General features: G+C 40.6%; 1 protein-coding gene and 1 long non-coding RNA gene across 4 annotated transcripts; one reads left to right on the top strand and one right to left on the bottom strand.

Annotated features, from left to right (window-relative positions):
* LOC101697901 (pantetheinase-like) lies at window positions 1–21,852 on the bottom strand. Its single transcript, XM_087187895.1, is given in 10 exon segments — window positions 1–448; window positions 1,202–1,205; window positions 1,534–1,708; window positions 10,943–11,295; window positions 12,307–12,598; window positions 13,122–13,199; window positions 13,202–13,322; window positions 20,105–20,232; window positions 21,663–21,756; window positions 21,758–21,852. Coding segments are annotated over 10 exon segments (1,515 nt in total). The 3' UTR covers window positions 1–273.
* LOC110347422 (uncharacterized) lies at window positions 17,141–27,105 on the top strand. Of its 3 annotated transcripts, XR_015441480.1 has the most exons (3): window positions 17,141–17,321; window positions 23,379–23,488; window positions 23,596–27,105. It is a non-coding gene; the product is annotated as an uncharacterized LOC110347422 (long non-coding RNA). The 3 variants fall into 3 exon arrangements; XR_002392055.2 differs by having other exon boundaries at window positions 23,379–27,105; XR_015441479.1 differs by having other exon boundaries at window positions 20,608–27,105.
* Window positions 27,106–27,501: the final 396 nt, after the last annotated feature.

Below are 27,501 nucleotides of genomic sequence, written 5' to 3'. Positions count from 1 at the left end.
AAATTTTTATTTCTTCTGCATAATACATGTTTGATACTCAATTGGTACAAATACCTCAGTTCCAAGACAAATTCTCTACCACAGTTTTAAAAATTTACCTTAATATATATTATATTAAGCTTATATTGCTGCCATGTCTGTTTATCTACATAAAGAGAAATGTGTATTAATCATTCATTTATATTAGAGTTTATTATTAGCAAAAGCCCAGACTAATCCTTTACTCATCTATCATTTTTAAATTATCCCAAATAAAAGATAAATGTAAATATCCTACCAACATAATGAATATACAATGGGTATTATCAGTATTAACAGTACTCTTAGTGAGTGGGCTGCGAGGTTGGGTGAGGCATTTGAGGCCCCGTCCTTGTCATACAACCTCCCAAACAGTGTGACTGTCAAGACAGGTCTGGATGTTGGCTGCAGGCTCAGCAAGCACTCATCACTCATCACTTAAGTGCGACACAGAGAAGTGGACCTTTAAGATACACAGTCCGATGACACTGTCCTTGTAAGATGAAGAAAAGCCAGTGACAAATGCTGGCCAAATTCTGACCTGTTAGAAATATTTGAAGGGCTGTAGCTGTAGCTCAGTGCTTGCCAAGCAAGCACAAAGCCTGGATTCCATGCCCAGCACCACACACACACACACACACACACACACACACACACACACACACACACACACACACCATACACAGCAATTTTAGAAATACTTGAAAAACACAGAGCATACTTTGAAAAACTGAAGTTATGGGACTGGCATTGATTGATTAGTACAGAAATGCTTGTAACTGATATTCCAGAAATCTAACTCTTTCAGATAAATTATTTTTTAGTCTCCGCCAAATGACCAGAAGTGAATGATGGAGGGGTGGTCTGAACTGAGCATCTGTTGCCTCCTCCTGTCACTCACTGCTCGCCTCCCAGGCTTCCCATGGTCCCCAGGCCCGGCAGTGGTTTCTGACAGAGAAGAGGAATGGGAGCAGAATCTGCAGAGCTCAGTGGAAGGATGTGGCTGGGAAGAGCCCGCGTGAGACAAGCGTTTACTTCTGGGGTTTACAGTTTGTGTTTTCTTGTCAACACCAGCTACTATCGAATTCTCTCCTTCAGCTCCTCCTTCTCTCCTTTTCCCCTATGGTCACATGGGGCCTCCACCCACATGAGGAAAGGGATCCCTTTATCTTCTCCAGGCCACCTGCCTCCCCCTCATGGTTCTAATAGGATTCTCTGCAGAGACTGGTCCTGAACTAGCCTCAAATCTTCTTCCTACTTGATAGACCATGAGCAGCTCAACCTCCTCCCTACGGCTTAAATAAGATTCATTTCTTTATATCCAAGGACACACTATCATATTAGTGACTTCTAGGCAAGAAGTTTAGCCTGCTCAGTGTTCTTCCTCATCCACAAAGATAATCTGATCCTTTCCAATTGGAGATTTTTACAATACTTGGAAGCACTTGGGTGAGGTTTTGATGTCAAGAAGTGCTTCTACTTTTATGAAATTAATTTGTCATATCAAGAAAAGACTTACCTGAAATTCTCTGGGTGCAAGCTGAACTTTGCTCAGCAAAACCTCAGGAAAGACATACTGGGTCCCATAAGTACCACTGAGGGAGAACATCTCGAACCTGGTAGCAGCGGTGTCAACTGAGCCACCACAGCTCTGTATATCAGGGGTTTTACACTTCAGCGGGGTGCAAATCTAGAGAAGTAAAGCATCAAAAAGTCAGAGAAAGTCATGTACATGTAATTAGCTTTATCTAGTCATTTCACAATGTATATATCAAAGTATCATATCCTCCATACCATTCCTGTTAATCTCATCTCAATAAAGCTGTGGTGAAATTTTTTAATTAATTAATTAATTTAATGCTAGCTGCTCTTTAAAAAAAAGTCATAAGAAAAGCAATTGAAATACCCTGTATTTTAAAAAGTCACATATTTGTATATGAGCAAAGACTGAAAAAGTCAATTAAGTTTTTCTTTCACTACACTATTTAGGTATTTCTATATAAAATTTAACTAAGGAAGTCATCTTACTATACAGATGGAAAGGTTCCAGAAGCAAGACCCGCATTTACTCAACTAGACCTGAATAGCATCTTCCAATTCACCTTCACCTCTTGTCAGACTAAAGTTTTAGCATCTAGCTCATCTGCTCCCTGCACGTTTGCAGATGGTAGGCAGGCACTTCAGGGCAACAGTGTTCAGATGAGAGAAAAATAACTTCTAAGTAACTTCTAAGAAGTAATATATGCTTCAATTTTATTCCCTTATTAACCTACAAAATGCAACACTAGCTTTAAAAAAAGATATAAACCCACAGGGTAGGACAATAGGACAGACCGCAGCAGTTTCAGAAGTTGAGGAGTTGATGTAAAAAAACAGTAACTGACTCAGCAGACCTAAGAAACCCAATCCTAAACTGGAGGTGGGGAAGGCCAAGAATCAACCCCACCCACACCGCAGGGTGTCCAGACAATGCCATCACTGGACCACTTGGCACCTCAGAGCTGGGAATAACATTATGGTGGCTAAAGTAAGAGAAATTAGTGGAAAGTTGCAAGAATGCCTTAGATACTAAGTCCTCCATGACAAATGAGCCCATGACACTCCTACATGCCAATAAAAGACATAATTTATTCCAGGGAGGAAAGCAGGTGGTCTTTAGGTGGAAATATGAATGACACAGTTGATGGGCATTACATGAATAAAATCATATTGAATGTTAAAAATATTTCCCTCCATTATCCCCTACAAGCACCCTGCAAGGCCATTTCTCCAGGCTGACTCTATAAATGCTTAAATATAGTAGATTTATCTTTCAGCAGTAGAGATACCAGATAAAATACAGGATGGGACAGTCAGGTAAGTTCAGATCTGGGGATATACTTCAGTGGTAGAGCCCTTGCCTAGCCTGTGAAAAGCCCTGGGTTCAATCTCCATCACCAAAAATGAAATTTGTAGTGCAGCGAATCATTTTTTAGCATAGGTACATCCTAAATATTGAATGGGATATACTTATATTTAAAAAGTTGTTTATCTGAACTCCAATTTTACCTGTGCCTCCTGTGTTTCTACTTTAATTAAGAACCCTGTACAGGAAGAAAATTAGAAGGATCCTGAAACCTGAAACTTAATCCCAAGAGGAAGTTTCTAAAAGTGCTTACCTCAGGGATTGACCTAACAAAAGATACAGCTAGATCACCCTACCGTGAAGCTCAAGATTGGTTGGCAAGTATGTAGTAGCCACACACTCAGAACTTTCAGTTGGGTTGTGGTAAGTCCTCAGGCATTACTAGTATCTGATGAAAACTTATAACATGAAAGAGAGAGCAAAAGAAGCAAATAAAGACAAAGGAACCAGAGACACCTGTTTACAAAGATGGGGCCAAAAACCAAGAAGGAAGCTCTTCCCAAAAGCTGAAGCCAAAGCAAAGGCTTTGAAGACCCAGAAGGCAGTGTTGAAAGGTGTCCACAACCAGAGAAAGATCTGAAGGTCACCAACCTTCCAGCTACTCAAGCCACTGAGGTTTGCAAGGCAGCCCAAATACCCTCAGAAGAACACATCCAAAAGAAATAAGCCTGATCACTACACCATTATCAAGTTTCCCTGGGCCACAGAGTCAGCTCCGAAGACGACAGAGGACACAACCATGCTTGCATTCATTGTGGATGTCAAGGCCAACAAGCATCAGATCAAACAAGCTGTGAAGAAGCTGTACCACACTGATGTGGCCAAGGTCAATACTCTGACCAGCCCTGGTGGAGAGAAGAAAGCATATGTTCTACTGACTCCTGATCACGATGACTGGATTTTGGCAAGAGAACTGAGATCATCTAAATTGAGTTTAGCTGGCTAATTCTAACTATACATTGTTTTGTCAGGAAAGAAAGAAAAGAAAGAGAAGGAGAGAGGGAGGGAGGAGGAAGGAAGGAAAGAAATACAGATTATTTAGAGGAAAGTCATGTCAAGAATTTTTTTTCATTTTCTGTGTTACTGTGGCTTGAACCCAGAGCCTTCACACTCATCCCCCACCCTTTTTCTGTATTTAATTTTGATACCAGATCTCTCTAAGTCGTTAAATTCCCCAAAATGAACTGGAATTTATAATGCCCCTGCCATAGCCTCCCAGAATGCTGGGATTATAGATGTGCACTACCACACCTGGCTATCAGGAAATTTCTTTCTCAATAGCCTCAGAGATAAAAGAGAAAACACTGCATCCATGAAAGAAAAAAAATTGTTTTTTTAAGAAAGAAAGAAAAAAAAAGATACGAAAATTGGAGGACAAATCTACGAGAGCATTTAGATTTCCAAAATGAGGAAATTTCAGAAAAATGAAAAAGAGAAGGAAATTCTGCAAGCATTCTGGAGAGTACATAAGAAAAAGATATATACATATAAATCAGGAAGCAGGCTAACTTCAGAATTCTCAGTAGACATACAGCAAAACAGAAGGAAAATTATAACTACTTTAGTCCATAACCAGGCACTTACCTGAACTTAAGAGAAAGATATTTTCAGACACTTCAGTGTCAAAAAACTTACCTCCCAATCGTGCTTTTTGAGGAAATTTAGTAAAACGAAGAGCGCATGAACCAAAACCAAGAAAGGCAGGGAACAGGAAACTCACACAGAGGAATGGTAAGGAGAATCTTCCCCAGGAAAAGGGAGAGTCCAGGATAAGGCATAGGGGGCAGCCGGGTCAGAATGGAGCAGTAGACTGAAGAAGACAGCGTGTTGGAGGATTGGAGAAAGGAGCGAGTGAGGCTGGGAGGAAGAAACGGGGACTCTGAACTCAGAAAAAAAGGAAAGAGACAATTCCTAGGGAGATAGGAAAAGAAGTTGCAAGATAACCATTTACAGAAAGAATAAAAGAAAAGCAGACAAAATTCAATTATTTTTAATTTAGGATTACCTGGTAAAAACACCCTTGGAGGAAAATTGTTCTGAGATACTACTGGAAGGTACAGGGAGTTTAAAGCAAAAAAGTCAAAGAAAATTAAGTAAATTGTAAAGGCAAGGCAATTAATAACTTTAGAAAAAACAAAGAGAAAAGGAATATACAACACTCACATGCTACTTGAAATGATATTTATGTAGTCATAACAATATAAATAGTACATATTGAATACATAAAGGTTATATTGAAAGAATGGCAGAGGGGATGCAGACAGAACAATATAGCAGAGTTAAATGTTCCTCTATGCAGGCAAAAAATGAAACATAATGACCAAAAATGGTGCATTTTAAAAAATGGAATTATTATTAGGTAAAATGAATTGCAATTGGAAAAAGGAAGAAGCAGAAGTGCCCCTAGAAAGGAGAATTAGAAGGACCGGAAACAGTACAACTGTTACATTTTTTGTGCTATTTTATGTTATGAACTATGTACATGAATTACTTAGAACAAATCCAGGCAATAAAAGGTTGAGAGTCTTGCATGTAAAGAGAAATGAAAGAATAAAGGAATTGTAGAACTAAAATTTATGAATAAAACATAGCTGTATTATTTAGAAATATAGAATAAATTCCAGAAAAACAACCTCTAAAAGATTCAAAACTGCAGTTGGCCAGTGGTGCATGCCTATAATTCCAGGTGCTTAGAGGCTGATCCAAGAGGATCACAAGTTTGAAGCCAGCCTGAGCAACTTAGGGAGACCTTGTCTCAAAACAAAAACTACAGAGTTGAGGATGTACCTCAGTGGTACAGAATCTCTGACTGTGATGACCAGTAACACACACAAACACACACACACACACACACACACACACACACACGCACACACACATGATTCAAAATAGTTTGCTTGCCTCCAGAAAGGAGAATGGGGCAGATTAGACAGAGAACTAGTGGTTTATAGGTCTCTAATGCTGTTTTTCTTCTTAATTATGTCTGTGATTACTTTGATTTAAAATGAATGAGGCTGGAAGGGATAGAACTAATCCAGATGGCAAGAAGGGAGAAGACAGTGGACATTTAAGAAGGACTAAAGCACGAAAAGAATTGAATAAGCAGTTATTTTGAATATAGCCAGTGTTGACCTGAGTGAAACCTGGTGACATAGGGATGGTGATTAAAAGATTATGTTTATTTTTAACTACCTAATATGAAAAGTTAACATTTACTGAGGACCCCTCATGCCAATCACAGTGCTTAACACTAAATGTACTTATTAAATCAAAGTTCCGCAAAACCCTAGAAAGAATTGATTCAGAGAAACCCTGAGTATGAGGAGCCAAGGCATAAGGTACTGAGAGGCAAGAAAGGGGCAAATCCAGAGGGTGTTATTATTACCCGTTCTCCAGGACTAGTTAGGTCCTTCAGTGATAGGCTCTAATTTTATATGGTACTTTTCCTTTGACGCATCTGTCACAACCAAAATTAAATAGCAACGTCTTAACTTCCTATTCAATAATTACCAATACTCCCTTTAGACACAAGCTCTATAAGGCAATGATCACATCTCTCCTACCCATCTTGCCGCCTCCAGCCTGTGTCAAGTGCCTGTATATGACAGGCGTTACATAAATACTTGGTAAATGAGAATTGATCCACATGGTATAGATGAAGATAAGTAGAGAGTTAAAGAGGTCAGAGATTGGACCAAGGCCAGGGTGCTAGTACATGGGGAAACAAAGACTTGCCCAGGATTTTCTGATAGCAGAATCCATCTTGTTAACATATTACTCAAGTCCCTGAATTTGAATTGTGTTTTTTAGCAGATGTTTTATCACTAATTTCTTGTATCATTGGGGAACAAATTTTATATTCCAAAACCCCATAGACTGGTCATTTAGAGGACTTTGACCTTAGGGAAAGGACACAGAGAGACCAAAGAGTAGTAATCTATAAGACCTCTAAGTGTATTTGGTAAAAATAATTGACTTCTTTTTCTATTATTTTTTTTGCTTTGATTTACTCTATAATTCCTTAAACTATTCAGTCTGTTCCATCTCCCACACTGCTATAGAAATTGCTCTAAATCTTCACTTCCTTCAAGCTCTCCAGTCTGGTTTACCCAACTTTTACCACTCCCTACTCTATAGAAAATGCCACACCTTCCTTCCTTCACCACATCGTTAAAACTCTTACAAAATCCTGTACCCATGCAACACTTAGAAAACCTGTGACACAAGGCAGGGGTTTATTTCATCTTTACTTCTTTTTCTTTCTCTTCTTTCCTTCAGTTAAGAAGTAGCTTTTATGATAATAGTATTTGCTTTCTTAACATAGGATCATAATTAGACTTTGAAAGAGTATCAATATTATTCAATAACAAAATCCCTTATCCTCAAGACCAACATCTAAACTTTCCTGAAAACAAAGGATATTTCTAAACCATTTGACATTAAAATCAAGGTGGAATAAACATGAGGCTGTAATGTATTTATTTAAGATATTTTGGGTGAATATTTCCATGTTTTCCAATAGACAGACTTATGTGTTTTATCCTGGGTGTTGCCCCAGACTCTGCTGGTAATATTAATGTCAAAATTCTTCTAAAATTAGAAAATTCCAGATTCTATGATATGTGTGGTGCCAGTGGAGGTCACTGCCCAGAAATAACCTCAGAAGGCTTGCTTTTACCCAGCAGAGAGGCCCTCTTTCCCACCACCAAAAAGGGACTTCTGAGCTCTCCTCCATGGGGCCCATGACTGGGGAAAGGGGGCAGACAAATAGGGCAATACTGAGAGAAAGGAAAGAGGAGGACTCAAGAAACTGCTATGTCACTTGATAGCTTTTATTTTTACTTAAAAATATAATCAGGGATTTAGCTCAGTGGAGCTGCACCTGCCTCGCAAGCACAAGGTCCAGAGTTCGATCCCTGGTACCTCAAAAAAATAAAATAAATAAATAAATATTAAAAATATAATCACAAAAAATCACCTATTTTTTATTTTTTAAAATTTAGATGGTAATAATAAAATACCATATATACACAGATCTAATGTAAAATATAACATGCCATTATAATACATGATGATATTTATATGGTAAAAAATATTGTTTGACAACATAATTTTAACAAATTTTCAATTTTGTACTTGGTTGGTGATACTATTTTTTCTCTTTCCTCTGATGCCTTAGAGTATTGATTCCTCTTATTGTCTGTGTCCTTTCTTCTTTTGCTGCGCCTTCCCTTAGGCCTAAACAGATAATCAAGGCTCTGTCATCTGTTGGAAAGGAACAAAACCTCTACAAGTCTCTGTCTAGTGCTGTCTTGTTACCCTTTTTCTTGTCTCAAAGTATTTTGGGGGAAAAATTCACTCATTCTCTCAATAACTTCATTTCTCAAACACTATCACCTGTGTTTCACTCAGGGAGCTGATGATATTCCACCAGGACTGTACCCATTAATGCCAATAATGCTGAACATATTTCATAAACATGCCTCCCAACTTCTCCACCTGAGAGTATCTACAATTTTGGGAGTCCACAAAAGTTCTCTTTGTAAACTCTTTTATTTTTCAATCATATTTGCACATTCCTATTCTTCTATTTCCTGTCCCAAACACTGGAGTTCCTAAAGGCTCCGCTTCTACTATGATTTTTCATTGTCCACATACTCGTGATTCCCCAAAATAAGACCTAACTGGGAAATAAGGGCTGATCATTATGATGGCGATGGTCAGTGTCATGCAGAACATTATACCTCACTCTTGTCTTGATCGGCGGCTACTCTGTAAAGGCAGGTGAAGCGAGGTGACTGGGGCTGCGATTTTCGATCTCCAGTTTTCAAAGCTAATTATTTTCTGGTTAGGTCTTATTTTGGGGGAAACAGGGTAGCCTCCTCTGCAAAGCCATTCATTTTTGGAGATTTAATCATCACCTGTATCCTGCTGATTCTCAAAAGAGTATTTCCTGGTCCAATCTCCCTTGAGCATTAAATTCATGTATTCAATAGCCTAAAGTCAATTCCTGGAACTGGAAAAAAATAAATAGCCTATTGAGTGGCTCCATTTGAATGTCCTGTAAATGTTTCAAAATTAGCTAGTCCCAAAATAAACTCAGCATCTTGCACCTGATTCACTCCCCTAGCATCCAGATCTCTCAGAGGCATCTCATCCACCTGGCTACTCTTACCAGGAACCCGGCATATTCTAGACCCTTCATTCTACTTTCTGGTCTCATATCAAATTAGCCACTGAGTTCAGTTTCCTAAATATTTCTTTACATTATATCCTACATTTAATTCCTACTAACATCATCTTGGTCCACAGCCTAATAGGACCATTTTATTACTCTATCTAGTTTTTCTTTAATCTTAGTTTCAAATTATGCAGTGTGTCAAAATGGTCTGTTCAAAAGCAGATCCAACCATACCATTCCCTTGTCAAATACCTCTCAACAGCTGACCGCCAACAGTGGAATGAAGTACAGATCTTAACTACACCAGGTAGGAGCGTAGGGGATATGAAGCTGGGGCCAGGCTAATCCTCCTCCAGCCCTTGCTTTTCACGTTATGCCCAAGCAACACTGAACAACTTGCTCTTCCTGCACGCCTGGGTCTTCCACACATCCACATCCTTGTTCATCTTCCCAGCCCACACTAGAATTCCCTCCACTCTCTTTTACCCAGATAATAGCGTCAGTTCCAGAAACTGCCCTGAATCCTCAAATTAGACTCAGTTCAGTCCTTATTCCTCTTACAGCAAAATGTGCCTACTATGTCTTATCACTTGTCAGCCTTTACTGAAATTCTCCATTGGAAGGTTTTTCTACTATACTAGGCATGAAATGTTTACTCATCTTCCTATCATTGCCACTGAACATCTTCCTGGAGCATAGTCGGTACTCAATAAATGTTTGTAAAAACAGACAAGCATTGCTAGAGTGCTCACCATAAACCAAGCACAGTGTTACGCAGTCAGTATCTCCAGCATTCAAAGGCACTCGATCTCAAACAATTATGTGAGTAATGTGACATAAAACAAGTTTGATGAAACTAAGCATATGATGTTCTGGGAACACACAGGCAAAGTGCTCAACCCAGGTGGAGGGGGCAGTGGTGCTGCAGAAGTGTCACAGTGAGGATAATAACTGAGTATCATTATGAAAAAAACCATGCAAACATCCACACACTTTGCAGATGCTGGCAAACTGGAGACAGACAAATGCATCGATGTGGCACAAGCCAGGACAAGTATGAATGGAGAGGAAAGAAGGGGATAGAGAGGAAGAGGGGACCACACATCAAGCCTTTGTGAGTCTTTTAGGTTTGGGAACTTGACTTGTCAATTAGTCAGTGAAGAATTGTAAGAAAGTGATATAATCAGAAGTAGCTTTGCATGATTTTTGTAATAATAGTGCAGGGCATGAGGTGGCTGGAGCTGAGCTGACCCTAGGAACTCTGTTAGGTGGGTACTGCAATTATCTGAGTGAGAAAGGATGGGGACAGGGCAAGGAAGAACAAAGACCTGTCTCACCACACTATGGTAGCTCGCTCTCTATGTCAAGGCTACAAGACATCAGGATCTGCAGCCATAAACTGTTCTAGTGAACAACCCCAGACGCAACTCCAGCTGTCTCCAGTACATATTTAGAGTCAAGCTCTTTATACAGCAAGAGCAGCATTAGTGAAGAAAGAAAATGTCTAAATTTTAGGCAAGGAGTAAGTACTTAATTATCCATCAAAATCATCTGTAACTTGAATAACTTTTAATGTTGATACTGCAAATGAGTGTTATGCCTTTTTTCCAACCAGTTTAAAATTGGACTGACATCTAGAATTGCAATATTTAGCAAATAAAAATACAAGCTGCCCAGCTAAATTTAAGTTTCAAATAAAGAAAAAAAAATAGTACAGATATATTCCCTAAAGTGGGACATACTTATAGTGCACTAAAAGCATTCATTGTTTATCCAACATTCCAATTTACCTAAGCATCTGTATTTTATGTCCTAACTCTTCTGACCCCAAACATTACCTGTAGATAGCGTCCTTCAGCAGTATGCAGCCCATCAAATGCTCCTAAGGCATAAACTTCATCTGACCTCTTCTCAGACATCTGGTAGCTTAGATGACAGCAAAGATCTTTCTGGCAAACTGTGTAATTTCCTGTGATTCCTTTCAGCTCCACAAAGATGTATTCGTCAAAAAAGACAGTTCCTTTAAATTCCCGGTTCCCTGTCCAGAGGGCTTCTATACTGCTGGCATAAGAAGTCCAATTCACTATGGGGCGGTATGGATGGGAATCCAGCTGGGACAGGAGTTTTCCCTCCTGGGTCTTCATATCGTAATGAAATGTTCTTGGAAAATCTGGTGCATAGATGCCACTTCCTGGAAGTAAACAGTTGGAAGTACTGAGTGAAAGGTACTTCACAGTTGTTATTGTTATTGTAAACTCAAATTATCATTTCATTTCCTATAAGCCATATATTTTATTAATTTTAGTAAAATATGCTGATAAGGAGTCAGAGAGATGAGACAAAATCCAATAAAATATGACTCCAGGAAGAAAAAGTTTTCTGTAAAAACAGAAAAGGAGTATACACTCAAGTTGAATAAAACTAAATCTACACAATAATTTAGATTGCGATTAATTCTACAGCATGTCACTTGCTAGATGTTTAAAAATCAAGAGTTAGATAGAAAGCTACATGACTACGATCTCAACTCGCCAGGAGCTGAGGGAGGAGAATCATAAGTTTGAGCCCAGCTTGGGCAATTTAGCAAGTCCCTGACTCAAAATAAAATTTATAAAGGGCTGTGGATGTTCTTTCTACTTCCCAATAGCTATCCTCCATTTTGCTTCTTATTTATCCATTGGGTTTCTCACACGAGAGAAACAATGCAATATTTAAACTTGTGTGTCCAATATTTTGCACTTAAAATTATGGTCTTGAGGTGCATCCATTTACTTAGAAATGTCTCAAGCTTATCCATCTTTAGGCAGTACTCCATTGTATGTAAATCACATTTTCACAAGGGAAGGGGAAAAGGAAGGAAGGGAAAATTATTTTAAAAAGCGAATGGGAGGAAAAATGGAAACAAGGCTTTTGTAAATGGGAAAGGAAAGAAAGGTTGAAGGGAGGGGAGGGGAATGGGAAAAAAGAAAATATATTGTGTACAGGTACAAATTCCCTATGATGAATATGATCATTAAGCATGTACCAATAACAAAAAAACTCCAAAGGTGGGGGTGCCTGCAGATGTAGCTCAGTGCAAAGGGTGGGGTTTAATCCCTAGTACAAAAAATGTCAGAAAAGTCAGAAGTGATTGTATTGAGGAGTACATGTTAGTCATTAAAAGATGATTTTTAAAAACTGAGTCTTAAAGGCCACACTTTACCTGTCATTCTCCTCAAAGGGTTATGTAAATTGGAGGCAAGGAAATTGACCCCAATGCCCATAGCTCAGGCCGAATGGAATTCGATGGCTGACAAATGTGGCAGAACATTCATCCAAGCCATGGGGAACAGTACAGTGTTCACATGGAAATCTTTCACCAGTGCGACAGCAGGACCATGGAAGAGAATATCAAAGCACGTGAAAATGCCAAGCTTTCCAAAGGCAGCATCAAAAGTCACCATCTCAACCTCCCTGGGTGTATTGAACTGTTCTTCACCCATGAAAAGGTTTTGCTGGGATAAACAGAAGATTAAAGGAAAAGAAACCCTTTTAAGATGCTGATTTAGATATCACTGTGCCTGGAAGAGTGGATGCTCATGAATGGTAGGCAGTGCCAGTTTCACCTACAATCCTGTCTTCACAGGGAAACGGGGAGCCAAAGGCCCCTACAGTCAGATGGAGCCTGTAGTTCAATCTGCACCCTGCCGATATGCACATGGCACCCTTATCTCTACAGACCATCTGGAACTTTAAAGATAAAGGAGTGAAACACATAACCTCTGTTGCCCAGGATACTTAACTGTTTCTTGTAAGCAGAGAACTTTCTGTGCTTCTCTTGCCTCAAGGCCAAGCCAGGCTGGTAAATGAGTTCCTAGGCACCCACTCTAAGAGTCTTACCACACCTCCTCGTTTCTTTTCGTGTTTTGTTCCTGCTCTGTTTCTAAAGCATCCTTATTACCAATTATAACAATTTTCCCCTCCTGCCCACTAACTCATTAAGCCTTCAAACACCTGTTGATTGTGCGCTCCTTTTACCTTATGGTAGCGGGCCACCAGCTTTCCCTGAGAATCGAACACCACCTTGGTGTTGTACTGGTAATGGCCGTCCCGTCGGGAGGACACTGGGGGTCACTGGCATTGCACGGCTTCTTGTCCCCTATATTTGCCACCACATAGATACCATTGTCCTTGGCCAGGCAGCCGAAACTTTCTTGTACCGGGGTGTGGCCAAATCTGGTATATTTTATTGGAAGACAAACATTTTCAATCAAGCTTAGCTCTTAACTTAATTCAGAATGATAACGGCCTGAACCGATTTTTTCCTATATACAAAAATACATTCTAAATAACAGGGCTGGGGGTGTAGTTTAGGGCACAGCACCTGCCTGGCAAGTGCAACACCCTGAGTTCGATTCCTGGTACCAAAAAAGAAAAAAAAAAACTACCCAAAATTCTAAATAACAATAGGTAGAAGAGAAAGATTAAGATGAGAAGCGCTCTGGGCAGACTGGCACATGTTTATAATGCCAGTGCTGGGGGAGGCTGAGGCAGGCAGATCACAAGTTTCAGCCCAGCCTGGGCAACTTAGTAACCCAGAGAGATTCTGACTCCAAATTTAAAATTTTAAAACATCTGGGAATGTAGCTCTGTGTGAAGGCGCTGGGTTCAATTCCCAGGTGGACGAGGAGGAGGAGGAGGAGGAAGAGGAAGAGGAAGAGGAAGGGGGAAGAGAATACGGGGAGAGGAGGGGAAAGAGGGAGGGGGGGAGGAGGAGGAGGACAACGACGACGACAACAACGAAGGAGGAACACAAACCATCAGAAACTATTCCTGAGAAAGACCAGAGGTAGCTCTGCAAGTCAGACTTTAAAATAACAGTCTTAAAAATGCTCAAGGAACATGTGGACAAAGTCAAGAAAAGGATGTGTGAATAAAATTGAAATATCGGGCCTGGGATTTAGCTCAGTGGCACCATGCTTGCCTCGCAAGCACAAGGTCTTGAGTTCGATCTCCGGTACTGAAAAAAAGGAAAAAAGAAACATCAATAAAGAAAAGCCTAAGAAAACCAAAAGGAAATTTTGGAGCTGAAAAATCACTACCACTGAAGTCCAAAATAAGAGGAATTCAAAGATTTGGCAGACAAAAGAATCAATGGTCACGAAGACAGGATAAGTAAAATTATTAAGTCTGAGAAATAACAACAACAACAAAATTGAGGAAATGGAAATAGAGCCTTAGCGACCTGTGGAACACCAAATGAACCAAAAATATCCATTGTGGGAGTTCTAGAAACAACAGTAATTATTTGAAAAGATAATGGTCAAAAACTTCCCCAATTTGAAGAGGACATGAATAATCCAACAAGCTTACAACCCTCCAAGCAGGATGAGCACAAAAGATCCACACTGAAATGTACCACACTCAATTGAAAGCCAAAAACACAATGAGAATATCAAAAGCAGCAAGAAAAAAAATGACTCATAACATGCTCATAATCTTCAATAAGATTACTGGAAATTTCTCATCAGAAACTTTGGAAACTTTTGGAGAAAGCAGCAAATGTATATATAAAGTTAATGTGCTGAAGGAAAAAAGTAACTGCCAACCAAGAATCCTATATCCAGAAAATCTCTCTTTTAAAAGTGAGGGTGGCATTAAGATATTTCCAGATAAATAAAAACTAGGGAATTTTTTACCACTAAACCTGTTCTATAAGAAATGGGCAATGGAATTCTTTGGGGTAAAATGAAAGGTGATTAGAGAGTAAAGCTGTTTAAAGAAATAATAATCTCAGTAAAGGTGTATACATAAGCAGATACACAGTCAAGTACACTTGTAACTTCCATTTGTAACTCTAGTTTTTGTTTTTTACAAAGAGTATACTATCTTAAGAAAAAATGATTAGCTTACAACTACAATTGTACCCCACAATTTGTTTCCTATATAATTTAAGAGATCAGTTCATTACAATTATTTATATATTTTGGGGCATACAATGAATGAAGATGTAAACTGTGAAATTAATAACTGAAAGGAGACATATATAAACAATTGATGTTATTCAAGTTAAAACCTAAACTTGATCCTAGCCCTAACCCATGGTCACACGTCAATGCTCTACCTAGACACACCCAGAACTGTCTTACTAATCCTTCAATCCACTTTGATTGTCACAGGAACTGTGGTGCAAATAGTTACAGAATGTACAGAAAAGTAAGGAATTGAAATTATCCCATACGTATTATCAGACCATAGTGCAATGAAATTCAAAATCAATGGCAAAAGAAACCACAAAAACTTCATAAACATATGGAAATTAAATATCATCCTCCGGAACAACCAATGGGTCACAAGTGAAAGTAAAGAAGAAATTAGACAGTTTCTACAATTAAATGATAATGCCAATATGACATACTGGAATTTATGGGATAAAATGAAAGCAGCCTTACGAGGGAAATTTATAGCAGTGATTTCCCATATTGGAAAATCAGAGCAAGCTCAAATAAACAACCTAATGTTGAACGTCAAAGTCTTCTAGAAAAAGAAGAGCAAGTCAAGCCCAAAGCTCATACCAGGGAGGAAATTATAAAAATCAGAACAGAAATTAATGCAATGGAGACTAAGAAAACAATACAAAGAATCAATTAATCAAAGAGTTGGTTCTTTGAAAGACTAAATAAAATTGACAAACCCTTAGCCAACATTATCAAAAAGAGGAAAGAAAAGACTCAAATCCATGCAATTAGGAATGAAAAGGGTGAAATCAAAACAGATCCTGCAGAAATCCAGATCATCAATACCTACTGTGAGAACTTGTATTCCAATAAGATGGAAAACACAGAAGAAATGGACAGTTTTCTAGATACATATGAATTATCAAAGCGAAATCAAGAAGATTCAAAAATTCTAAATAAACCAATGTCAGTTAATGAAATTGAAGATGTAATTAACCTACCAACAAAGAAAACCCCAGGTCCTGATGAACTCACTCCTGAACTCTACAAGAAATGTGGAAACTTATTACCACTACTCCTCAAATTCTTTAATGAAATTGAAAGGGAAGCAATACTCTCAAATTCATTCCTGAAAGCAAGCACTACCCTAATACCAAAACCAGAGAAGGATCCAACCAAAAAAGAGAACTACCAGGCCAATCTCCCTAATGAACATAGATGTGAAAATCCTCAATAAGATAACTGGCAAAAACAATGCAGCAAATCATCAAGGTTATATAGCATGACCAAGTAGAATTCATCCCAGGGATCCAAGGATGGTTCAGCATATGCAAATCAATAAATGTAATACACTATATTAAGAGAGCTAAAGACAAAAAACATATGATCATTTCAATAGATGCAGGAAAAGCATTCACAAAGTCCAATACCCATTCATGATTAAAAAAAAAAAAAACCTCATAGAAAACTGGAATAGGTGGTCTTTATCTCAATGTGATAAAAGTCATCTGTGACAAACCAACAGCCAACATCATATTAAAAGGGCAAAAACTGAAGGCTTTCACTCTAAAATCTGGAACAAGACAAGGATGCCCACTATCATCACTCTCATTCAATATAGTTCTGCAAACATTAGACAGAGGAATTAGATAAGAGAAGGAAAGAAATTTTAAAAAAATAAGGACAGGAAAGGAAGAAGTTAAAGTATCGTTATTTACAGATGACATGATACTCTACATAGAAGACTCCCAAAACTCCACCAAAAGTCTGCTAGATTTGATAACCAAATTCAGTGGCCAAGCTGGATACAAAGTCAGCACTCAAAAAATCCATAGCCTTGGTCTCTCTCTCTCTCTGCGGGATGCTCCGACGGGACTCGCCGTCCCTGAGACGTGTGGGAGACGGGGTAACGGGAAGGGAGCAGAGATGACCAGAGATTCGTTGTGCTTAGGAAGGGGTAGAATGAAAGAGAAACCCGCTTGGAAGCACTGGACCACAACTTTACTCCCTCACGACCTGCCGCTTCCGGCCGCGCTCTGCGAGTAATCGGCGCCGGGCGGGCGCTGCCTTGACCTGGAGCGAAACGTTCCGCCGAGAACACGGGCGCGAGGGGAGACGAGCATTTGATGGTGTGGCGCAGGATCGCTTAAGTGAGACAGTGGTGAGCCCGGGAGGACGCGCGGCAGACAGGGGAGAGGCGAGGCCCGCTGGGTCTGCGCCCCAGGGAAGGCGAGGCACGGGAGAGGAAGGACACGGCCGGGTCGGCAGCTGGGCTGGAGAGGTAGACAGGGGTCCAGCACCAGGGACGAGGGCGGGCAAGCATGGATCCGGGCTAGAGCGATTCTCCAAGCATGGTCTCTGCCCCGAGACTGTGGCAGGGACAACTTGAGATCCAGGCTTTTCTAACAAGGTAGGATTTGCCTTTGTGATTGTAATTCTCTTAAGAACGCCGGTGGAGTTTTCCTGAAGATAGACTGAACATTGCTACCAAGGCGCTCCTAACGAGTGCGTTGTGTGCATTTTTCGTGCTATAAATTTTTCTCTTTTTGTTTTTTCAAGAGAGTCTCACCAGGTAGCCCAGGTTAGCTTCCTGGGTGCAGGGACTACAGGGCTCCACACCGAGCTAGGCCATCCGCCCTTTTAAGTTTTTGAGGCAGGTTCTCCTTAAATTGCCCAGGCTAGGCCCCAGCTTTCAATCCTCCTGCCTCAGCCTCCTAGAATGCTGGGATTACAGACATCTGCCAACTCATTTTCAAGTTCTAGTATAATAAATAACCCACATGAAAAAATCAATAGCATTACTGTACACAAATAACAAACAGAAATTAGGCAAACAACACCTTTCACAATACCATCCAAAAAAAAAATGAAATACTTAGGAATCAATCTAGCAAAGAAAGTAAAAGACCTCTACATTGAAAACTATAGTATTCTGAAAAGGGGCATCTAAGAAGATATCAGAAAATGGAAAAATACCATTTGTTCTTGGGTAGGAAAAAACCAAAACAGTGAAAATGGCCATACTTCCAAAATTGTTATACAGACTTAATGCAATCCCAATCAAAATACCAATAGCATATATCACAGAATTAGAGAAAACAATCCTAAAATTCACTTGGAGTCAGAAGGGACCTAGAATACCAAAGACAATTCTGGGCAACAAAAGCAAGGTAGGGGACATCACAATACCTGACTTGAAATTATACTACAAAGCTACTGTGATTAAAAAAAACAGCAAAAAACCAAAACAAAACAGACCCAAGGATCAATGGAACAGGCTAGAGGATGCAGAAACAACTCCAGACACACTCAACCACTTTATCTTTGACAGAGGCGCCAAATACCTTCGCTGGAGGAAAGATAGCCTCTTTAATAAATGGTGCTAGAAAAACTGGTTTTCCACATGCTGAAGACTAAGACTAGACCCATATCTTTCACCATGCACTAAACTAAAATCAAAATGGGTCAAAGATCTAAATATTAAAACAGAAACACTAAATCTGCAGGAAGATAGAATAGGAAGAACTCTTAAAGACATTGGTGTAGGCAAAGGCTTTATGACTAAAACCTCAATTGCACAGGAACTATTACAAAAAATCAACACCTGGGATCTCATTAAAAAGCTTTTGCACAGCAAAAGAAAGCACCAAGTGAAGAAACAACCCACATTGTGTTAAAAATGTTTGCCAGCTGTTTCTCAGACAAAGGACTAATATCTAGAATATATAAAACTCAAAAAAATCAGAACCCCCAAATTTAAAGACCCAGTCCAAAAATGGGCATCTGAAATGAATAGACATTTCTCAGATGAAGAAGTAGAAATGACAAACATGAAAAAAATGTTCAACTTCAGTGGTCATTCTAGAGATGCAGATGAAAACAACGCTGAGATTCCACCTTACTTCAGAAAGAATGGCTGCTATCAAGAAATCAACAAATAACAAATGCTAGAGGAGCTGTGGGAGAAAAGGAACCCTTCTTCACTGTTGGAGGGAGTGTAGACTGGTGCAACCACTGTGGAAATCAGTATGGAGAAACCTAAACTAGAAAGTCCTAAAACTAGAGGTTTGATTTGACCCAGCTGTTCCCTTTCTATTATCTTCCCAAAAGAATTAAAAGCATCATACCACAGTGATATATGCACACCCATGTTTATAGCGGCACAGTTTGTAATAGCTAAATCTTGGAAACAGCCCAAATGCCCATCAACGGATGGTGAGAGGATAAAGAAGATGAGGTTTTTTTATATAATGAAGTACTACTCTGCCATAAAAAAGAATAAGCTTGAGACATTTCTAGCTAAATGGATGCACCTTGAGACCACACTCTTAAGGGAAATACATCTTACACATGTTTAAATATACACTTTCTCTGGTGCAAGAAACCAAAAGTGTAAATAAAGACCAAAATGTAAAATAGATATTGGGAAATGGGAAGAATGTGTTCAAATAGAAAGGGGAACAAAGGAGGGGGAGGTGAGGAGGATGACAAGGCAAAACAAAGATAGACCAGGGACAAGAGAAAAAGAGAATAGAAAGAAAAATGGAAACAAACCTTCTGTAAAGAAGGAGGGGAAAGGGGTTGAAAGGAGGGGAAGGGCATGAGAAAAAAGGAGAAGCAAGATATTTCATGTACAGGTACAGATTCCCTATAATAAATGTGATCGTTATGTATATCTAAAATGCACCGTTGAATTTAAAATATATTTACGGTTCTGAAAAAAATTTTAAAAATCTAATTAGTGTACATAGAAAAAGTAAATAAAGTTATTGCATTCATAAAATAATATACAGAAAAGCAAATGAGAAGGCAAATCGAAATGTCTCACTACAAAACCAATCAACTAAATACAAAAGAAAACAGTAATGCAGAGAATGAGAGACAAACAGGTACGAGGCACATAGAAAGCAAATGGTAAAATGACACAAGGAAGCCCCTCCTTATCTTTAAATTTCAGTGATAGAAAGCTAACACAGGACCTGCACAATGGCCATCACAACATTTTCCCAGATAAAACAATGTGATGATTATGATGGAAATTTTCATGTTTTATTTCTTTATCTGTTAGGATTATCACAGGAGATCCAATTCACTTGAGGGTCTGGGATATCCTCCAAGTATGGATAGATGAATTCCCTGGTTAAATTGATGCCATAAATACCATCTTCTGGAGTCACAATAATATGTGCACCCTGTCAAATACATAGCTAATGAACACTTTTCTCAAATACACAAAAATCAAAGGAGGCAGGTGCTGCAGGAAAAACTGGGAGGCCAACAACTCTTAACCATTTGTTTTCTGTATTTTTATAACTCCCTGTCCTTTCCCAAACACTTTAAGTGTCTAATCCTGCCACTGTAGTTTCTATATGACTGTTTCTTTCTTTCATAGACATGGACAGTTTTCCAGGACACATACGGCTCCGGCAGCCATTGCAATCATTAACTGTGTGCCCAGCTCTTCCCCAGACCTGTCCTGTTCTTGAACTTTGACCAGTCATTGTGCCTGGCTGTGTCAGGAGTGATTTGTAACTCAAGTGCTCTATTAACTTCCTCTTCTACCCCAGCTTCCCTGCCACTGTACCCTGAAAACATGATTCCTGCTCCTCACAAGGAGGGCTTCTCATGGGTTGCCTGACCTACAAGTACTTCCGGATTAGAAGAGCCACCTTGACAAGCTGCTGTAGCCTTTAAGCAAACAGTTGGACAAAACATGAAAAAGAACTTCAGAACTCCTGGTAACCTTTTAAATTTTAATATGCACGACAATATATTGAATATTCATTGTGTGTGGCTGTGCACACTTGTAACTCCAGCTACTAAGGAGGCTGAGGCATGAGGGTTGCAAGTTAGATGAGACTTTGTCTCAAAGTAAAATTTTAAAAAGGGCTAGGGTATAGCTCAGTGCTACCTGGGCTCAACCCTGCAAGCCTCAGTACTGTAAATACATACATACATACATACATGTATACAGACACACATACCTACCTATGAGTTTTGTCACACTTCTACATCCCTGTTTTATCCCTGATCTACAACTGTTATTTAAATAATAGCTGTCCAAACCACTCACCTAGACTGTATGATTTGCTTTAAACTTAATCATTCAACTCAAGGTCTTACCATAAATTAACATATACACTTTTATCTTGTAATTAGAATCAAATATGAAGTATATAATACACACTAGTAAGTAACTTGCAACTTGGGTGTAATAGTTCCCAACTTGTCAATTTACCTGAAAACCTACCAACTCTTAGGATGCCAAGAGTACACCAGGCCACTAAAACTCCAAGAACAGCACCGGGTCCCTGCCCCATTGGTCCCCTACCCTCCCAGCGATGCTGAGTTGACAGTGAGTTCCTCAAGGTTCTGCTGCTTCTCAGTGCTGACCAAAATGTTCTTCTCTTAACCATGTTCTCACTGTTAGGGCAGCAGACCAGTGTCCTTGCTCTAATAACAGTGTGAGTAGAAAGTTGGATTCTAATCGTAACCAAAGATCTTGGCTGTCCTGATACATATATACCATCCAAAAATGTTACTGACCCTCACCAGGACCCTGTTCCCCGACTCGCCATCTTTCCCAAAGAATTTAGCACTGGAGAGATAGGAGAGATGCCACCTGCCTGGCTGCTGATTCGATTGCTCCTTCCAGAAGATCCAGGTTCCGATTCATCAATGCCAACGCCTCTTCAGGAGACAGCGGTGTTAGGTGTCTCATAAACAGCTGCTATAAAAGTATCCAGGGAGCTGACTTTTATGACACAGAAAACCGAAAATGCTGCAGAAACCGGCAACTGAGAAGGAATCATGCTGAAAACCAAAGACTGCTGAAAACCAGGACATGTGTTGCTATTTGTACAAAGAAAGCACACTGAGTCACATGACTTCCAGAATTTAGGCTCTTACAGATAAATTACAAAAGCTAATCTTCAGCCTGGCGTGGTGACAGATCAATCACATCGCTGTAATCCAAGCCCTTGGGATGCCGAGGCAGGAGGATCACTGTGGATTTGAGGTCAGCCTGAACTACGTAGTGAGAAAACAGAACAGAAAAAGCTAACTTTCAGAAAATGTCATGTCCTCATACTATTTTGAAACAACACAAGTCCCTTTTCCTGCTAAGATGATCTGGGGGGGGGGGGCGGAACTCAGGAAATGTGTGGGTGTTAGCTTTGTAGGAGCTACCTAGCAAAGTTCCAGGAACTTGGTGGTGTAAACAACAAAAATGTATTGTTCTGGGGCCAGGGATTTAGCTCAGTGGTGCTGCCGCCTGCCTCAAAAGCACAAGGTGCTGAGTTGGATCTGGGTACCAAAAAAACAGGTATTGTTCTAGAAGTGCGAAGGTGGAAGGTTCCAGCAGGGTTGGTTCCTCGTTAAGGAAATGGGTCTGGGCCTGCCTCTTGGGCTCACACGTGGCTAGCTTCCTATTCTTCAGCAGGTGTTTTCCCTGTATCTTAAGTGTCCAAATTCTCCCTTTTTATGAGGAAAACAGTGATTAGATTTAGTGCTCACCCAACTCCAGTATGACCTCACCTTAACTAATCAAATCACAAACAACGCTATTTCCAAAGAACATCACATTCCGAGGCACCGGATTTCAATATATGAACTTTTGTAACTCATGTGTCTTAGATTTTCAACATAGATTAGCATGTGTGATTTATTATAGGCAGCTAAGTTAGATAGAAAGGGACTGACTGACTGGAGGAAGTCAGCAGAAAAGAAATAAAAATATCAGAATCGTGGCTGGAGGCTCATCTGTTGAAGACCAGGCCTCAAGATAAAAATGCAATGGCCAGGCCTACATGCTTCCCCAAGGGATAAACAGTAACCTCAAATTATTCTGTAATTAGCACCACCTGGTCCAGTAAGCCCAGATAGGCATCAGTGGCCCAGGTGAGTGACCAGAGCATCTGGTCCCATCCCTTCCCCAAAACATCTATTTTTCTATGTATCCTTGCTATGTAACTCATTTCCCTATCGGATCAATACTAGCTAAGCAGCTATACTTGTCATCGTACAGGTTTACTGTAGTTTGACCCATGTTGTACCCACGTTGTGACTTTGCTGTATAAATTATCCTTGCCAAAGGGCCTTGGTGGCCACCCCATTCGGGTACCAAATCCAGGAGCTGTTCTTCTCTCCCTATGTTCAGTAAAACCCTCCTAACTTCTTTTGGTTCCTGATTTCATTCCTTGATGTTGTGGGACCACAACCTCAGCACACTTGACATCTAACAGGTTGAGAATTATATTTCCCCTATATCAATTCGAACTCACAGAAGCTGTCATTCTCAGAGTAGAAGACAGGCAAATACAGAGGATAAATCTCACAGGGGCAGAGCCTCGTGCTGAAACCAGGACCCTGGTAAGGATCACTTGACTTGCACTCGATGAACCATTGGAACCTCAGGTGAACAATCTCGAGACTTAAAACTCCATTAAGGTAAGGGGACCCTCACACTCTTGTGAGCTTGCCCTCCTGGTGTACCAACATGTTCTCTGGCCAAATGGACTCAAATCAGGCTGTAAATCCCCTTGTGTTTCTTGCAGGCAGAGGGGAAGTGAGCTCATTTTGAACTGTGCCCAAGGCAGAGCCTGCCCTTGAGGGAAGGCATTTTACCTGAGCCTGTTGGACAGGAGCTAGGGAAACATCAATGCTAACTCCTCTAACTTGACAAAGGGGAAGGTAAACCCCAGCTCTGACACCCTCTGCCTTGTCCCCGCCCTAAGGACAGAAGAAACTTACCTGGAGGTGCTCCGGAAGGTGGGTCTAAGACCTGCACAGGCTCAATAGGACACTGATACTGTGTCACAGGATCGGGGAACACTTCCTTCCCCCATGTGCTACCACCACACCGACCCTGTGTTTCCGGCCCCTCTAGTGTGAACCAGGCAAGAGCAAGGCTGAGATGAAACACTGTACTGCTTGCAGTAGAGCGTCCTTGGCTGGGTCTACAGGCAGGAGGCACCAACAGTCTGCATGGATGGAGCTGGTGCCTCTGGAGTAGAAAAGGGACAGCTCCCTGCAAAGAGAAGGGATGGGGCCCACACTAGCCTGACCCTAGTGTGCCCCTGCTGCCAGAGTAGCAATGACTCCAGCCCTGGCAGCAAGCTCCAAAAGAAACTCAGCAGTAAATCTTGTCCTATTCAAGCAGAGAGAATCTGAAACTGGAGATATGGAGCCAAGAACCAGGACTCAGTGGGGTTCACACCATCTGCTGCCCATCCCCTGGTGGACTCTGAAGAGCCAAGTGTACGTGTGCACCTGTGCGTGAGATGAAATATGAGACAGCAGTTCTGTATCACCGCTAAACACATGAGCTGAGGACTAATATTCAGTGGCCGTGACTCGGTGCCAACGCTTTCCTTGACCTTAATCCAGTTGATGAAGTTGTTCACGTCGAAAGTATATATTTTGTCTGTAAGACATAATAAAAGGGTTTTTACACTTTGAGTGTAACCTCTAAACATTGGCCCATTACCTCTTCCAGAGAACAAAATTTCAATTTAATTTCAAAAGCTTAATTTTTAATTCTAGAAATGGGTAAGGAAAATTCCATAAAATAAAGTAAGTGTTACAGTGGGCTGAGCAGAAAAATATATAGACAGAGAAAGGCTGATGAAAGCAGAACAAAAGAACAAAAAAATGGCTTGGTCACTTTCAAGTGACTTTTCTTGCAAGGTGGAGACTGGGAGACAGAAGAGTAAAAACTATTTGATTAACATCAGATTGTATCAAGTTACTTCCTACGTATACAGATTAGAGAGCTGTCTGTTATCAGGCCAATTGAAACTTGAAATTTGAGTTGTCATCTCTCTGGTCCTGATTTCTCAGAGGGTCAGATAAGCAGTGTAGTTTCCACTTGGTGATATGCAAGTTTAGTGTGATTCCATTTGGATGTTTAGCTTGGTTGGTTGGGGTCCAGGACAGGAGCTGATTCCAAAACAATAAACTCCTAGAGTTGTTTATTTTTATTGTGGTACTAGGGATTAAACCCAGGGCCTCCACATTGAGCCTTTTTTTATTTTTAATTTTGAGACAGAGTCTCACTAAGTCACTAAGTTGCCCCGGCTGGATTCAAACTTGGATCTTCTTGTCTCAGCCTTCCATAGAGTGCTAGGATTACAAATATGCACCCTAGTTTATAGTGTTTGTTTTATTTTACAGCCTAGACTGTCTCTCATTTTTTTCTTTTACTAACCTGTGAGTTCTACTCTGCATATCAGAAAATACTTGGTTGATGTTCTCCAAATAGTCTAGATGAGGAAGATACAGCTGTGGGAGCTGAGTCTAGCAAAGCTCCTCATTTATAAGTTCATTCTCAACAAAGTGAGAAATGAGGCGAGGGAAGGGAGAAAGGCCAGGCAGCAAAGAAAATTAAAAACTTGAGTATTAAAAGACAAGGGGGCCAGTCGTGGTGGTGCACCCTGTAATCCCAGCACTCCGGAGGCTCAGGCAGGAGGATTGCTGGGAGTTTAAGGCCAGCCTGGACTACATAAGGAGGCCCTGTCTCTAAAAAACAAACAAACAAAGATAAGGGGTAAAACAACTCAATGGGCATAGTACAGACATTCCCTCTTGGAGAATAACAGCTGAGGAATGACCGTGAGATCTGATTTTGAAGAGAGGCCAGAAGTCTGGTTGGCTAAGAGTGCACACAGTGAAGGGAGATGAGGAAACCAAGGCCAATGTGCACACCAACCTCCAGACAGCTGTCTAGGGGAGGAGGAAGAAGCCTCAGAGGAGCCGATGTCAGGCCATAAAGAGGGAAGCTGCCCATGGCATGCATGGCCAGAACACCCAGACCACGCTCTGTTACCTCCCTGGGATCTGAGGGCTACAGTTCCTGAAGAGAGAATCTAAGAGAGAGGGGAGTGGGGAGTCCAAAGGCATTTTCTGCTACCCAGATGGTCTGTGGCTTTGCATTACTGGATTAAATTATATCGGCTGGGAAAAAACACCTAGAAAAAGCCTGCAAATGCAGTCACCACTTTCTGTGGGGACAAGCACACTCTGAACTCTGAACTCAGTGATCCTCAGCCTCCCCACCGCACCCGAGAGAACTCACCTGCTCTCCTGGAAGTCTCTTCCAAGAGTTAATCAGTGACCAACAGGTGGACTGAGAGCCAGGTTAAGTGGGCCAGAGGTTGCTAGGGGAAAGGTGACGGGGCCCTTTCTAAGGAAGGGGCACAGTTTGCAACCAACACCTGTGTACTGCATGGGGCCTTAACCAGAATGAGACAGAATTTAAGATGGAATTAATTCAGAAGGGAACGGTGTGATCTCAAGAAAGTTTTTTATTTCTTTATTATTTCCATTCTGAGAATCTAATTTCCATACTAATTGACCCTACAAGTCAAGTAGATTACAATAAATAGATAATGGAACAATTTAAATTAGCTACAAAGTCGTTCATAATTACTTGAAAAGATGCCTCTGTCCACAAATGTCTATATCACTCGACTGCAGTCAAATACCCTCTGGATATTCAAAGTTCAGCCTGTGTATCCAAAAACAATGTGCACCAGTCAGGATTCACCAGAGCAACAGAACTGACGGGACACACATTGATGTAACACATTTTTTTTTGTTTTGTTTTGGGGTTGTTTTGTTTTGTTTGGTACCGGCGATCAAACTCCGGACCCTGTGCTTGCAAGGCAGGTGGCCGAAGCACTGAGCCAAATCCTGGCCCTGTAACACATTTATTATAAGGTCTGGAGTCTCCAGCTAAGGAGGCTGAGGCGTCCTGTGCTCTGCACTGCACCTGCAAGCTGGAGCCACAAGACAGCCAGGGTGCAGTGTGAAGGGCTGACAGGTGAGCTCACGGTGACAGTTCCCATCCACACCTGACAGCCCAAGCATCCAAAAGCAGGAGAAGAACCAGGTCCCAGCTCAAACAGGAAAGAAATGAACACAACCTTCCTCTGCCTTTTTCTGCTATTCAGGCCTTTGGGGGACTGAATGATGCCCGCCCATATCAGGGAGGCATCATTCCATTCCCCAGTTCTGAAGCCCTTACAGACACATGCAGAAATAACCCTCACCCAGCTGGACACCCACGGCCAGTCAAACTGATACGCAGATTAACCATCACCTGGTGGGGGTGACATTTGCATACATGGGGGCAGTTACTGCAGTGGGTCTTTCCAGGTTCGCCACACATTTCTATATATGTTCCACTATACATATCCACACTTACACACACTACGCACATACATGGGAGGTCAATGCAGCACCTGTAAATGAGCTACACCAAATATCCACAAATCCTGTCTTTTTTATTTCGTTTTTTAATTTTTAAAAAATCTTTATTATATGTTTCCAATGCATAATAATTACATTCATCCTAAGGAACTGGTACATAGACATACTGGACCTTGATCATTTTTATTTCTCCTTCCCCTCTCTGCCCTCTGGTCTCACCCCATCCTCAGATCCTTTTCCATCTTTACTAA

Source organism: Heterocephalus glaber, unplaced genomic scaffold, assembly GCF_053883595.1.
Source record: "Heterocephalus glaber isolate CG9 unplaced genomic scaffold, H.glaber_assembly_v1.0 deba00001523, whole genome shotgun sequence".
NCBI lineage: Eukaryota > Metazoa > Chordata > Mammalia > Rodentia > Bathyergidae > Heterocephalus > Heterocephalus glaber.
The sequence above is the reverse complement of the archived record's forward strand: the minus strand, read 5'-3'. Positions and strand labels throughout refer to the sequence as shown.